This window comes from Neodiprion pinetum, chromosome 1, assembly GCF_021155775.2.
Source record: "Neodiprion pinetum isolate iyNeoPine1 chromosome 1, iyNeoPine1.2, whole genome shotgun sequence".
Classification (NCBI taxonomy): Eukaryota; Metazoa; Arthropoda; class Insecta; order Hymenoptera; family Diprionidae; genus Neodiprion; species Neodiprion pinetum.
Window position 1 is genome coordinate 17,695,938 of NC_060232.1, and position 15,577 is coordinate 17,711,514.

At 38.9% G+C, this 15,577-nt stretch overlaps 2 protein-coding genes and 1 pseudogene across 2 annotated transcripts; 2 read left to right on the plus strand and 1 right to left on the minus strand.

Moving 5' to 3' along the window:
- Positions 1 to 10,807: 10,807 nt before the first annotated feature.
- Positions 10,808 to 11,335, plus strand: LOC138191387 (uncharacterized). The gene has a single exon (XM_069138134.1). It carries the CDS (start codon positions 10,808 to 10,810, stop codon positions 11,333 to 11,335), a length of 528 nt encoding a protein of 175 aa, XP_068994235.1.
- A 1,176-nt stretch (positions 11,336 to 12,511) lies between these two features.
- LOC138190456 (uncharacterized) lies at positions 12,512 to 13,632 on the minus strand (annotated as a pseudogene).
- A 405-nt stretch (positions 13,633 to 14,037) lies between these two features.
- LOC124224748 (golgin subfamily A member 6-like protein 6) lies at positions 14,038 to 15,363 on the plus strand. Its single transcript, XM_046636950.1, has one exon. The coding sequence runs from the start codon at positions 14,038 to 14,040 to the stop codon at positions 15,361 to 15,363; it is 1,326 nt and encodes a 441-aa protein (XP_046492906.1).
- Positions 15,364 to 15,577: the final 214 nt, after the last annotated feature.

Genomic DNA, 15,577 nt, shown 5'->3' on the forward strand with positions numbered 1-15,577 from the left:
GTCCATTAACGTAAAAGAATGTATTCGAAGTACGTGGAAAATATTGTTTTTTTTTTGTGTTTATCTAATCGCGATGTCACCATCCGGTCCATTAACGTAAAAGAATGTATTCGAAGTACGTGGAAAATATTATTTTTTTGTGTCTATCTAATCGCGATGTCACCATCCGGTCCATTAACGTAAAAGAATGTATTCGAAGTACGTGGAAAATATTGTTTTTCGTGTCTATCTAATCGCGATGTCACCATCCGGCCCATTAACGTAAAAGAATGTATTCGAAGTACGTGGAAAATATTATTTTTTTCGTCTGAGGCAAACTATTAGCGCGAAATCTAATTGCGATGGCGCCATCCGGTCGATTAACGTAAAAGAATGTATTCGAAGTACGTGGAAAATATTGTTTTTTGTGTCTATCTAATCGCGATGTTACCATCCGGTCCATTAACGTAAAAGAATGTATTCGAAGTACGTACTATTAGCGTGAAAGCTTACGGATCGTCATCGGCATTCCCTGTCTATCTAATCGCGATGTCACCATCCGGTCCATTAACGTAAAAGAATGTATTCGAAGTACGTGGAAAATATTATTTTTCGCCTGAGGCAAACTATTGGTTATATATCAAAAAAAAAAAAGACCGCCGTCAAAATGGCCGCCATCGAAAAAATCATGACCGCCATCAAAAATGACCGCCGTCAAAATTGCCGCCATCGAAAAAAATCATGATCGCCATCAAAAATGGCCGCCGTCAAAATGGCCATCGTCAAAATTGCCTCCATCGAAAAAATCATGACCGCCATCAAAAATGGCCGCCGTCAAAATGGCCCTCGTCAAAATTGCCGCCATCGAAAAAATCATGACCGCCATCAAAAATGGCCGCCGTCAAAATGGCCATCGTCAAAATTGCCCGCCCATCGAAAAAATCAAAATGGCCGCCATCAAAAAAAAAATGGCTGCCGTCGATAACAGGCGGACTGGTCGGCTTGGTCGGTAAAGAAGGTGTTTCTATCCAGAACCCCCCTTGTATTGCTACTAACAAAAATAAAAATTGTAATACTGAATTAATTTAAAAAAAAAAAAAATTATAACAAAACAAAACAAAAACAAAAAAAAGTACTTGGCGCGACTGTTAGTTTATACATTAATTCATAAACTTCACTTCATATTCAGGCAGTCGTACACTGAATTTTACGACATGAGTGTCCCGAAGTATTCAAACCAGCAGAGGAAAGACCAATGATAGGAAGATATTGCTAAAGGAATGAAAAGACAGGTGAGTCCAAAAAAAATAATTACAATTTGTCTTAACATACACATTCATCGAAATCCGTGATTGTGTGTTTATGTTTTAAAAATAAAATTTATTCAACGAAACACATAATTTAGATATGTAATAAAATAATGTATTTTATTAGCACGTTATAATGATTCGATAAGACAGAACAGGAGCAGGGGCAGTGGGCCAAGTAACATGAGAGAGGGAAAGGTTCTCAAAAGAGATCCCGCAAATTATTAAAACTTTGTTGGAGAAACTTAACAGTGAATATATAGCTTAATTGTCGTTTCTTGGTCTTACAGGTAATACTCGTAATAATGGGAATTGAACTTCATGTAAATAATGTACATAATTCTAATAAAACACTTGTTCTGATAGAAACGAAATGGTTGGATTATTTACGAGAGAGTGTGGGTACAGGGACTCGTATATTGGATAAAACATGCGCAAGCTGCTGGGTAACCCTGATTATGTCGGAAACGATATTAATTTTTGTCGTAGATAGGATATTTCAGTGCTAAGGCACGGCAATTTAGAGTATGTCCAAAAATGTACAAGCATTGAAACTCAAATAAATACCTGTATTTTTTTTTTTTTTTAGACTGTGCAAATGATTAAAAATTTGCCTAACCAACAATTTATGTAACTTTACACATAGAAAAAGCCTGCTTATGGTAAATCGGCCACGGAAAGATATTAAAATAATACTTGGAGAATATGTAGGTAGTGATAAAATAATAAGGTCCTGAAAGTTTCAGATCCCTGACACAATTGATTTTTGAAAACAAGCAAAATATGTAAAAAACAAAGAAAATATTTTTTATGACATGACTAAACCGATTTTTATAGATTTTTAATATGTTTTGGTAGCTGATAATAGATAGTATGAAAGAAAATTAAAAACTGAGTAGCTTCATGAGATCGTATTACAAAAAAAATTTTCTATAAATTTGATTTTTTCACCGTGATACAATTTTGGTATAACTTTCAATCTTTTTCTTAAAGTATTACATATCACCTCACAACGTTATGATATTTTCAGATTTATAAAAACGGTATACCATAGTGGCAAAAAATAAAAACCACTTTTTGGCAAGAATAATAGATTTATATGTTTGAAGTTCAATTTTTTTTATTTCAACGCATATTCACTTAAACTGTGTCTATTACAAATGATATTTCATATTAAAATAACAACAATCATTTATTTTTTCATTTTCATTAATTAAAACAGTTTAATATCAATAACGAATTTCCTATTAATTTTAACAAATATTTCAAGGAACAACTTTCTACTATAATACTATATTATTCATATTTTTAAAAACTTTAGGTATAGACATAACCAAAAATTATAGAATTATTGAAAGACAAGAACATTTGTTCTTATTTTTACATTACTATTGAGAATTTTATGAAAAATTCATCTGTTTTAAAATTATTCCAAAGGTTGTTGCAAGAGGGCATCTCGTGTAAAATTTGTATGTGGTAGGCACGGAGTAGTAGGAAGGAGACAACATTCGAGTAGCACTTGGCTCAAAAGCTGGCCCAGTTTTTGGGGCAACATAAGAAGAATTGTCAAAGTGCGATTTAAGCGCCGCTTGCGGTGTAAGCCCGTACAACGCTCTCCCCCTTCTCCCTATGTTACAATCACGTTACGATTCGCTGTTTGCTGAGACCTTTTCTTCGAATTTAATATCGGTTGAGGTGAGGGTGGTTTGCTTACGCAATGTTTGACAAGGGCTCATCCCATTAATGCCCGAAATGACACTTTTCATATAGTCATGTTTGACCGATTGCCAACAACGCTAGGACAATGGGATTTTAATAAAAATTGGTACCCGACTATTTTCAAGGGTCCTCTTTCAGAATATCGAGGTTAGAAGCCATGAAAATTAGATTTTCTATGGAAAATTTTCAATTAAAAAAAAACAGCAAAATTTCGGTGTAGTTTTTTTGAAAAACTATTTATATCGAACCTTTATAATACTGAAATCAGACTTAGTCCGGTCAATTTAGACATTTCGAAACACAAAAATTCCGACAGAGCTGAATTTTGGTAGAGACCTTGGGTTTACCATTATAAAGAAAAAGAAAACAGTCCCCATCGATCCCATGTGTGCTAAAATTTATTCAAGGTCAAATGTCAAAGTTTTCGGTTCTTTCGATTTTTCTCGTTAACGGTTAATTTTATGAAAAAATAATTCCAACCAAAAATGTAGATCATAAAATCGTCCACAAAAATGGTCTTAATACTTTTTTTCCTAAGAATTATCATTTCTGAGATATCGCGATTCTAAAAGTCGAACGAGTTACATTCTATATAGTATGCACGCATATTATACATGTCACGGATATACATAGTATATGTTGTAACCAATATATTTTTGCGAGGGTAAAAACGATAGAACGATAATTGGTTACCCTACGGCGCAGTCGCTAACCTAAATAATTAGATAGAGAGAGATACTAAGGGAGAAAGATACGATTGTTGGGCGCCAGACGCACATGCGTCAAAAATAGATAATTAGAGAAAAAGACAAAGGTAAAGGTAAAGGTAATAGATAAAGGTAAGGTCAGGTTCTACGACGGTTTTGCACAGTTCGCTCAGAGAGACAAGATAATGGTAGAGGGGCGGAGTCGAATCCAATAGATAAAATAAGAAACAGGTGAAGCAGGAATAATATCAAATATATTAAACAAGAAGCGATAAGTTTAATGACAAGCAAGTAGCTGAAGAGGTTGCGATACAATTACGATAAATGCGATAATTAACAATATTTACAGCCAGAGAAAGGTTAAGCGAGAAAGTTAACAAATAACGGAACGTTTTCCGAAGAAGCGGGAAATATGCGCAAGCTCGCGGTATTAAAGGTGTTCAGTCAACACCCAAATTGCCCGGGCGAAGCGAAGTTCGGCTTACTCGCAGCAAGAAGGCAGCACTAAGCAGAGCATAGATCACCCGCCAATCGATAGCCAATCAATGAATTTTTAGTTCAAATTCATTGTCTCTTGCGCATTTCGCTATTCTCTGACGTCATTCGCTATGAATTTTCTTATTGGCTCTTAGCTTTGGGACATGTTGAGTCTTCCTCACGGGGAAGAAGACGCGATTTCTAACGGTTTTCGCCATTATTGTACTTCGGCTACCTCTAGTTCACCTCGTGTTCTTTTCTTGTCGCTAATTCTACTAATTATTTGGCTATTGATAACAATTATTAATGTGTGAGAATTCGCTTTAAAGCAGTTATTGAACTAATTGTGAATTTGGGTGCATTCGCTACCACGTGTTGCTCTTGGCATCGTATACATCGGGTAATTCGCTAACTGTATATAGTGTGTCCAATAAATCAAATTATGATTTTTTTTACTAAATTTAGTGTGCGCAGTTTTTTATTGTGACGACCTGTACCAAACCAGATCCCGAGTCTCCTCTACTGTTACTCGCTAAAACAAAAGGTAATGATTAACACGGTTTTAAGATAGATAGGCAGAACAGAAAAGATATGCTGTACTCAAATTAAGCGGTAAGCAAATAAATCGTAAAATAGGATAAGCGATTATAAACACATGCGAAATACAACAATTGTAATAGTTATCACATTACCAGAATGATCAGAAATAGGCAGACAGGGAATTATGAATTACAAGGTAAATTCAAGCGACAGGTCAAATAGAAAATTATCATAAAATATAGAGAATAACAGATAATACGTAGTCTACAGTTTGCGGTAAGTGCGAGAGAAAGAGAGATAATATTCGGTACGATAAAAGGCAATTCAAGATAAGACAAACAAGATTCAAGATAATTAATATGCAACGTACGGCAAACCAAATAGACTACGGACAACTACGATCAGCGATATTAGCGAAGAAAATAATGAAAAGGATGTTATGCGATACGGCACAATACTCCAATGTCAAATGAACGACGAGCGGGACCGCGCAGCGATATAAGATCGCTCCCGCGGTACATTCACTAAGATACGATAATCAACGATAATAGGTAAAGAGACAGATAGAAACTAATCAGAGAAAATATAACAAAATAGAAATGCTCAGTAGCTAAGATAAAAATTGATCCTCCAACGGAACGCGCTGCTAGACAGCGATATTAGACATTCAAATATTCTAGAAGAGAAAGATAATAAGATAAAGCGATAGTCACTACAATGCGTAAGTAATAGTCAACCAGTCGCGAAGTTACTTGCAATAAGACAGAGAAAGGGACAAGATAAGAGATAAGAGAGAATAAGGTACGAGCCCAGGTGGCTCAAGCAGACCAACTGCAAGATAAAGAGAAAAGATACGAGCCCAATTGGCTCAAGCAGACCAACTGCAAGGTAAAGAGAGAAAGAGATAAAGGTAAAGGTACGATATATTGCAAGTAATCTCGTGGCTTCACAAAATAGAAAAGGAACCTCACTTACTCAAACGAAGATATAACAGGTACTAGAGAATGCGATGCGATACAATAGCGGTACGACGAACTTTGGTAGCGATAATAAGAACACGTCTGTTAGTATCAGTAACTGAACGTAGAGTGACGAGATGAGCGATGATCCTGATTTTCGTCGAGCTGCTGTCACGTGATTCTTTCTAAAATTTGCGGTATTTTAATTGGACCAGCAGGTCGCGTGGCCTGGTCCACGGATAGGCGGCGATAATCCCTCGCCGCTTGTTTTTCTTTTCCCTCGACGACAGGTATCGAGGTATCGGGACGTCGGAAGGTGGTTAGAGATGTTTTCCTTCAGCTATGCGGTATCGTTGGTGAGAGGGGGGGGGTCGTACTGCTCAGGTATTGCGATATTGAGGTGTGCGGCAATATTACGTCACCGGTCTCCTGGACTTGCGACCGACTGTAACTCACTCCTTGCTTTACTGGTACTCCCCGTTGTAGCTATTTCGTCGGCGCTGCATCCCGGCCCTCGCTCATTGAAGCCCTCATGCCGGAACGATCTGGTGGTGATGGCCCTCAACCCGGATCCCCACACTAGATCCACCAGATCCACGTGGTCAGTATATCATTAGCCTATTCCACGCCGCAGTCCTTCGATGAGACGGTTCGTGAAGAGAAAACCGTCTTCTATTGGATAGTCAACGACTTAGTAGATGTTAGGGTCGGTTCAGCTCCAGGCTGATATGTATCGTCGACGGGAGGCTTTGTTGTGTTTTTAACGCACAGCCCTGTACGCCGCCTGACGATGCATCCGAGCGGTAGAAGCATTCGTTCGTGGTTCGGCTCCTGGCCGATAAGTCTCAAATAGTTGGAGGTGCTGTTTGTGCATCACGCACGACCCTTTTCGACAACTAGATAGGCATCCATCGGGAGTGGTTTCAGCGGTATTCGTTCATCTGTAGTCGGTGGTGTTGATGTTGAACTGGTACGTGACCCCTGTCAGGCAGTGTCCTGGTATCTTGACGCGAAGGTCTCGCAGATGGTTCTCGTAGAGCATTACAGAATTAGAAAATAGCATACAATTAGCTTAGTAAAGAGAATTCAACTTAAAGATAATTAGTCGTTCATTTTTGGAGTATTGGCCTCAGACGTGCTTTCGTTATTTTTAGCGATATCTGCACCTAGGGGAATGCGATAATTAAACAAAGTGACGGGGTACGAAATACCACGTCACAATGTATAGTATATATAGTAGTTGGGCCAAAAAAATTCACAATTTTTTTTTTTGAAAAATATATTGAGAATATCATTCAGAGAATTAATCGAGAATTAATCGAGAAATTATATCAATTTATTAAGCTTAATTACTCGGAAACGGCTTGTCTGACAAAAATCTATAATCAGACTTTTTTCGTAGGGAATTTAATTTTATAAAGGGATAAGTGAACATAAATTTTTTTCACTTCAATATTTCGACAGTTCTGACGTAAAACATCAAATTATTACTAAAAATCAAAAATAGCGATGATAGACCTCTTAAAGTTAATATTAAGGGCTTAAAATTTCATGAAATTTTTTTTTTGCCATACTGAATGATATTCTCAATATATTTTTCAAAAAAAAAAATAGTCAATTTTTTTGGCCTAGTCTAATATATAGTATATATGTATATGGATGTCGATATTTTATCCAGTTTTTGATGCGATCCAATTCTCAGTTCATCTAATTTCTTTCGATTTAATCTATTTCCGTTTTCAACATACACCCAGTCTCCTACATTGAATTCATGTTCCTTTCTATCTTTGTTGAATCGTTCCTTGTTATAATTGGGTGATTTTTTTTGTGTTTTCCAACGCTGTTCTTCTATCCGATATTAGATAGTTGATCTTCTCTTTTTTAGTCCTTTTGTTAAAATCCTGATATCACCACCTTCCAAAAGGTATTTCGGAGCGAATCCGGTCACAGTGTGTTCAGTTTCATTGTATATTTCTGTACAATTCCGTGCTATGGTTGTCCATGCTAATGTCTTTTTACTTTTCTCATTAATTTTGCATCTGATTTTGTTGACTAATGTTTGGTTCAGTCTTTCATTCAAGTCATTGGAGAAAGAGAAATTTACGGCTGTAAAGATAACCGGTATGTTTTTGTCGTGTAGAAACTCCTTAAATTCCTTAGAAATAATGCCCGGGTATTCGTCTGTTAGAATCATACCAATTTCATTGCTGTCGGATATACTTTTTACAAATTTGATGAAGTCGGTTGAACTTTGCGTCTTCGACGTTGAAATATATGTATACCCTGTAAAATGGTCGACCGATAGGTGTAAATATTTTTTTGTTGATCGGGTTCCTCCAAATCCCCCTATCGTGTGTATGGACATTATTTCAAAAGGATTTGTGGCCGGACCTAAATGAGACATCAAACCTATTTTACCCTGTCCTCTGGATTTGTTCTTTGTGTAGGTTTCATAGTTTCTGCACATTTTTTTATATTATTCGTCAGATTCTTTGCTGTATATATTGGATTAATTTTGTTCTGCATTTGTTTTATGCCTGTATGGCAGTAGCGTTCGTGAACGTCTCTGATAAGCTTCAAGCTAAAGTGTTCTGTGAGTACAATTTTTTCTTTTTTTCTCACTTTTTTGTAGTATATATTATGTTTTTGTATTAATTTATTCTTTTTGTTTGTTTGTATTTCTTCATTATTTCTCTGGTCATTTATGATATTTTCTAGGTTTATCATGTTCACCACTCTCAATTCTATTACGAGTCTCGTTTTCGAGATTACATCGTAGTACCGTCTACTTTTATACGCTATTGTCACGAATATGCAGTGCTTAACAAAAAAGCACTGCCGGGTCCCCATGGCGATGCGGTTGTTTCCTCTCCAAGTCATAACGTTTTTCGTGCGTAAAAGTGTAACACGTTCAGAGCTTTGTTCAAAGTTTTTCATCGAGAAAAATCATGGGAAATCGCACAAGAGGAAAAAGAGCAAGGAGTATAAAAACGAGAAGTTTTTTAAAAAATTGAAGAAGATGATCGATGCGATGCCTGACAGCTCTTCAGATACGGACTCGAGAAGTTCGGGGGCTACCTCGGGCGTAGCTACAAAAAAATTAACGTTCAACCGTCAGGGTGCATCGACAAGTCGTCAATTTATTGCTTTTGTTCTTTATAGTTATTTCGGTAGACCGGACGGCATTGCCGTACGGAGACAATTTCGTAGAAATTGTCTCGGGTCGTACATAACCTGAGAAGAGTCGGCCTCAGAGTCGGCGGCTTAGTCCGTACGAAGGAAATCTCGCAGAGCATTTCCTTAGGGTCGAACTGTACGACACCGCATGTATTGTGAAATCGGTTGATGTGTCTACAGGCTTGTCGCCAGCAAACGGTGACAATATGGAAAATATTTCGCCTATCGCAGAGGATGATCAATCTCGAGACATCGAAGGACAATCTCTAGTGGATGCTGCGAGTCAGTGCACAGACACAACAGCGGGCCAGCCTACGGAGGACTCAGTACAGGTTTTCGATAAGGAGCCGCTGCGTATTCTGGGTGTCGATGAAAAATCTCGCACAACAGAATTACAGCTCAACCCAACTTTGGCACAAAATTGGGAAAAATGGATGGCAGAGGGACTCAAAAAAGAACATCAAGAAGAGTTGGCAAAGTATGCTCGGACAGGCAACTGTCGTTTGGAAGCGCCCTCATTAAACGCGGAGGTAGCGTCGTCACTCTTTGTGTCTGCCACGAAGCGAGATAAGTACTTCAAAAATGCACAAAATATTCGCGGTTCAGCTATGGCCGCATTGAGCACTGGAATTTCTTTGCTGTTGAGCCCCAAGGAAGACGGCATCGATGAGTACCAGTTATTGGAGTGTCTTGCCGCTGCCGGTAGACTGCTGGCACATGTTTTTAGTTTGGACACGATTACACGGAGATTGTGTATTACGCCATCTCTCGAAAAGAAGACTAAGGGAATTCTGGACAAAACCAAGCCAGACGCGTTTTTATTCGGCGAGGATTTATCAGGAAAAATAAAAACGGCAAAATCAATTGAAAAGTTGGCTTGGAGTTGAAGTCTCAGCCATCGGTGTCGAACATGTCTCTTCGTAACTCAAATTCGGGAAACTGGAGAGGCCCGCTATAGTCGAGGAAATAAAGCACTAAAAACGGCCCAACTGTCGATTTTTTGAGCAGTAAGACGGATTTTAATGCGGTTTTTTGCATTCGCTTCGTAAGAGCGCCTATAAACTTTGTGAACTAAATTAATTAATTAATTTTTTGAAAATGCATTATGGCATCAATAATATGCATTTTGCAAGTGCACTTCCAAGAGACACTAAATAAAAATTTGCTACTCGGGGGTTTTTGGGGTCGCTGAACACGAATATCGCCACGGCAACCGTCTCCGAGGTACGTGGTGCCCAGGGTGAACGTTTCAACGTCTTTTTCTGGAATTATCTTGAGTATTATCATTTTTACCTCAATTAAAGTATATTGTTCTTAATTCAATCACAAATTCGATTACAATTTTCGCCAAAACTCTAGGAGAAGACGTTGATACTGTCCACCCTGGGCACCAGGTACCTCGGAGACGGTTGCCGTGGCGATATTCGTGTTCAGCGACCCCAAAAACCCCCGAGTAGCAAATTTTTTATTTAGTGTCTCTTGGAAGTGCACTTGCAAAATGCATATTATTAATGCCATAATGCATTTTCAAAAAATTAATCAATCAATTTAGTTCACAAAGTTTGTAGGCGCTCTTACGAAGCGAATGCAAAAAACCGCATTAAAATCCGTCTTACTGCTCAAAAAATCGACAGTCCATTGCTTTATTTCCTCGACTACTAGCCAACTCGAATCGAGGGGGACGACGACGTCATTTGGACCGATAAGAACCTTTCGGTTTGTCAAAGAAATTTACTCGGACGCATAAAAAACAGGCTGGGGCGCGTATTGTGATAGCGAAGGTACACATGGGTTTTGGAGTAACACGGAGAGGGAGTTGTACATTCACCAGCTCGAACTTATCGCCGTCTTGATAGCTCTTAAATGTTTTGCAAGCGATTTATATGATTGTGAAATCTTACTACGAATCGATAACACGACGGCTATTGCCTATGTTAATCAAATGGGAGGCGTACAATATGCCGCACTTCACGGGATAGCCAAAAAGATTTGGCAATGGTGTGAATGTAGGAAGATATGGATTTTCGCGTCATATATAGCGTCCAAGGAAAACATTGAGGTGGATAGGGAGTCGAGGATAAAAAATATAGATACGGAATGGGAACTGTCGAGTTGGGCTTACGAAAAAATAATATCGGAGTTCGGTAAACCAAATTTGGATTTGTTCGCATCCAGACTTAACACGAAATGTCAAACTTACTGTTCGTGGCACAGAGATCTTGATGCCTTAGCTATTGATGCATTCACGATCAACTGGAAATCCGATTATTTTTATGCATTTCCACCGTTTGCATTGGTGCTCAGGTTTCTTCGAAAGGTTATAGCAGATCGCGCCTGTGGTATTGCGGTAGTGCCAAATTGGCCTTCGCAACCATGGTTCCCTATATTTATGGACCTTCTAGTAGGGAAACCTCGATACGACGAAACATGGGATGTCGGCATGGTACTTACGTTTATTGCGACCTTATAACCTCTTGACTCATTGAAGGTACGCTGCTAGCCTTAGGTACGACTCATCGAGTGCAAACCTTATTGTCTGACGAATGCTGTTTTGTGTCTGTCTGTAATTCGGAGGATTATTGACTAAAAAGTCGAGTTTATGTCCAAAGTAGAGAAGGGTTTGCAGTTTCTTGTTTTTACCATTAAGTCCTCAATTAAGAGAAAAGGTTGAGATTGTGGAACAACAATTTTATTCAGATCCCGGAAATCTATGCACAATCTCGATCTTTTATTCTCATCTCTCTGATATGCCAATGTTACAGGGGCAGCAAATGGGCTGTATGAGTCCTCTATTAGATTTCTCTCTAATAATTTCGAGATTTGTTTTTCAATTTCTTTTTTGTCTTCGATTGTACATCGGCCTTTTGCTGCAATATTTGTCTATAATCAAATCAATATGTGCTTCGTAATCGGTCACTGTTCCAATATCATATTTATCTTTGGCAAAAATTGATTTATGGTTGCTCATTAATCCGTATATTTTTTACTTTGGTTCATATTCTAGGTGTTATGTGCACAGATTAAAGCTCTTATCGTCAACATGTTCATTGAAGTTTACTGAATATTTTCTTTGAATTTCGTTAGTATTTTTAATGGTATTGTCCAAACAATCAGAAGTTTCCTCTTCATTTTTGGGGTCTACTGTTTTTTTTACAAAGCTTCTTTTCATAATTTAAATCTTCATTTTCAATGTTTATCATTGTTGAATTAGAGAAATCCCTTTTTATTTCCTTAGAGATATTTTTATGTTCACCTAATTTAGGCTTTATAAAGTTTCCCTTATTAAGTTTTTCTGTTAGAGGAATTTTTTGTGTGATCTTTAGATTCTCATCTTGAGCTAAACTGAACTTCGTTATGCAGTCTAGGCCAATTAGAAAATCATAACCAAAGTTTTCGTTATCTATTACAAAAACGTTGACTGATCTTTCTATGTCAAAAATTTTTACTTTTAATTCTACTAGTCCATTTGTTTTTTTCACGCCATTAATTGTCCTCAAATTAGAATTTTTGGTTTCAATTATTTTCTTATTTTTCAGTTTTGGTAGTCTTGAATTTATTAGAGAAACGTTTGATCCTGAGACGTAGATTCCGGATATTTCTAGGTTATCATTCAAGACTGCCTTGATTCTGATTAATGGCTGCGTAATTAGTTTTTTTAGTCTTCATTCTTCAGTTCACATTCCAATTCTGAATTATCAACAATTTTAATCTGATTCTTATCTTCACTTTCATCGTATCTTGTCTTGAACCAGCTTGAAGACTTTAGGTGATAACGAATACCCTTTTTTAGTTTCTCACAGATGCTACATTTTTGTATCTTTGTTGTGTTTGTTCTTGGGTCATTATTTTTCTCTACGAACTTTTTCTTGCTGACCAAGTGCTCCAGTTTTCCGATTTCATTGAATAGGCGTTTTGTTTCCATTACTACTTCTTTATTGAGTCTATCGGTTATAAAGTTTGGCAGGCCAGCTGCGATAATATCAATCAAAGTGTCTTGATCTATTGGTTTTCTCATTTCAAATAACAGTTTTTCTTTTTTTTTATTGCGTAATCTAATAAAGAACCTGCTTGGTATTTGAATGATAATGCATATCTGCTAGTAGACCAGCCTTTGTTTGGATAGGTTCCGCAGAAATTCTGCTTCCATTCTGACCATTGTGATTGTAAAGTGAGTTTAACCATCATCGATGTGTACGAGTACAAGCATGATTTTTCTAGGAACAGTCTAAATATCTCGATTTCAATTACATCTTCTATCGCATTGAATGTAGCAGATTCTTTTTCAAAAATTTATATGCATTAACACGCATAAACATTTTTTCCATGGAATTTTTTTACCACAAATCTTTCTGCTAATTTTTTGACACTTTGTTGTTCATTGTTTTGTTGATTTTCAACTAGTTTTTCTAGGATTTTCACAATCGGGTCCTCTGAATATCTTGTACCCGCAGGTTTTTGTTCTTGAATCTCCTCTTCTAAATATTGGCCTCCAAAAACCATGTTTCCCTCGTTGTCAAAGTATGTTTTGTAAGTTTCATCTGTCACTGCTATCAATACGTTTATGGTTTGGTGCCCTTTTTTTAATGTGGTTTCGATATTTGCATAACCTTTTTTATTACTGACCGCTCTGTGTAGCATTGTAGATTGTAGTTCTTCAGGTAACAGAAATGCTTTGTCATCTTGAGTGATGATTGAGGTTATGGCGATGTAATTTGATTTTCCATCTGATGTCGCCTTCCGTTTAAATCCGAATTTTAGCTTTTCCATTTTCCAAGAAATGTCGTTTTATAATGTGTTTATTATTCGTTCAGGAGAGGACTTCCGTTTCCGTTTTGAATGTGAGTGACAGGTGTGCGAAAGAGTGCGAGAGAAAAGGCGAGAATTTAGCAGAATAGCAAAGGTGAGGAGAAAAGGAAATAGGGCAGAGAAGGAGCGGGGAAGACATAGACGGGAGGTCGGGTGAAGGGAATAGGGAGGCAGGGATAGAAGGGAAGGGCGGGTGAGAAAGAAAGAAGGGGGAGAGTTTTGAGGTTAGGCAGAAAGAGCAGGCGGACGGCAACGATTCGGATAAGATAGGAATAGGCAGTGACACCTAGGGAGTAAGAAGGGGGATAGAGTAGACAGGTAGGCGGCGGATAGATAAGGTAGGGAGCGGTGAAGGAGAGAAAGAGTATGAGTAACGCGGGTGGCCAAAAAGAAGGGAACAGGGAAGAGGAGGAGAAAAAGAAAGGTAGGCCGGGGGCAGTAGCAGCGTTAGGGAGGGATAGGAGGCATAGCCTGGGATCGGCGACGGTGCTAGACTTATGGAAGAGAAAGCGGGAGGAGGAAGGGGAAAAAGGGGAGGAGGAGGTAGACGAGTTGCAGGAAAGAGAAAGAGTATTTGGGAAAAGCAGGAAAGTGCACCGGTCGCCGGAGGGTAAGACAGGGGAGGAAGGGAAGGCAGAGGGAGGGGGTATACAAGATATGCTAAGGTTCATTAGGGAAGAGCTAAAGATAGGTCTAGAGGAGGTCAAAGGGCAGGGAAGGGGGATCAGGGAAGAAATGGAAAAGATTAAAGGCAAAATGACTAGAAGGGAAGAGCAGTGGGAAGTAGAGAGGGGGGAGATGAAGGAAATAATAAGGGATCTAGGTAAAAGACTAGAAGAGGTAGAAGAGCGGAGAGGGGGGGAGATGGAAAGGGTAAAGGAGAGGCTGTTAGAATTAGAAAAGAAGAGTGCAGAAGGAGGGGGAGAAAGGCAGGTACAGGGGAATGCGGAAGTGGCGCAGGTAACAATAGATAGATTAAAAGAGATGGAGTGGGCCATAGAGAGCAAAGAAAGGGAAGAAAGAAGGGGAAATATAGTAGTGAGAGGAGCGAGACTTGAGAAGGGAAGAGAAAAGGAAGAGTTGAAAAAGATTTTGCAGCTGATAGGGGTAGAGGTCGAGGTAAAGGATATGTGGGAGGTAGGCGCGAAAAAGGGGGGAGAAAAGGGGATATGGATAGCAAGACTAGGAAATAGGGAGCAAAAGAGGCAGGTAATGGGAAGAAAAAGCCTACTCAAAGGGAGGGAGGAGAGAATAGACGAGGATATCACCTGGGCAGAGAGAAGAATGAAATGGAAGTTGAGGGAGATAGCAGCTATTGAGGAGAGAAGGGGAAACAGAGTAAGAATAGGGTATGCAAAGATCTGGATAGAAGGGAAAATGTGGAAGTGGGATGAGATAGGAGAGGTTCTTAGGGACGGTACAGGGAGAGCGAGGGAAGGGGGGCAAAGGGAGGGGAGGGGAAAAGTAGGGGAAAGCGATAGGGAAAGGTCAGCAAGCGAGGAAAGACAAGAGGGAAGTATAGAAGCACAGGGAAGGGTACGTAGGGAAAGGCAGTCGGGGGAATGGGTAGGGTGGGGGACAGAGGCAGGTGGGGAGGGAGATAAGGAGGAGAGAGAGGGGAGTAGGCGAGACAGAAAGGGAGGGGTGAAAAGTAGCTTTTTGGAATGTGGCGGGGCTCGCGAGAAAGGATGAAGATTTCTGGAGGGGGCTAGGGGAGTGGGATGTAATATTTCTAATGGAGACATGGATAGAAAAGAAGGGGTGGGAAAGGATTAGAAATAAGTTGCCAGTAGGGTATAAATGGGAAGTGCAGTATGCGGTTAGAAAAAATAGGAAGGGAAGAGCAATAGGCGGAATGCTGTCAGGGGTAAGAAGGGAGATAGTAAGTGGGGAGGGAGGGAGGGAA

Excerpts from the sequence above, each read along its gene's own strand:
- LOC138191387 (XM_069138134.1), top strand. The coding sequence starts at position 10,808 with ATGGGAGGCGTACAATATGCCGCACTTCACGGGATAGCCAAAAAGATT.
- LOC124224748 (XM_046636950.1), top strand. The coding sequence starts at position 14,038 with ATGAGTAACGCGGGTGGCCAAAAAGAAGGGAACAGGGAAGAGGAGGAG.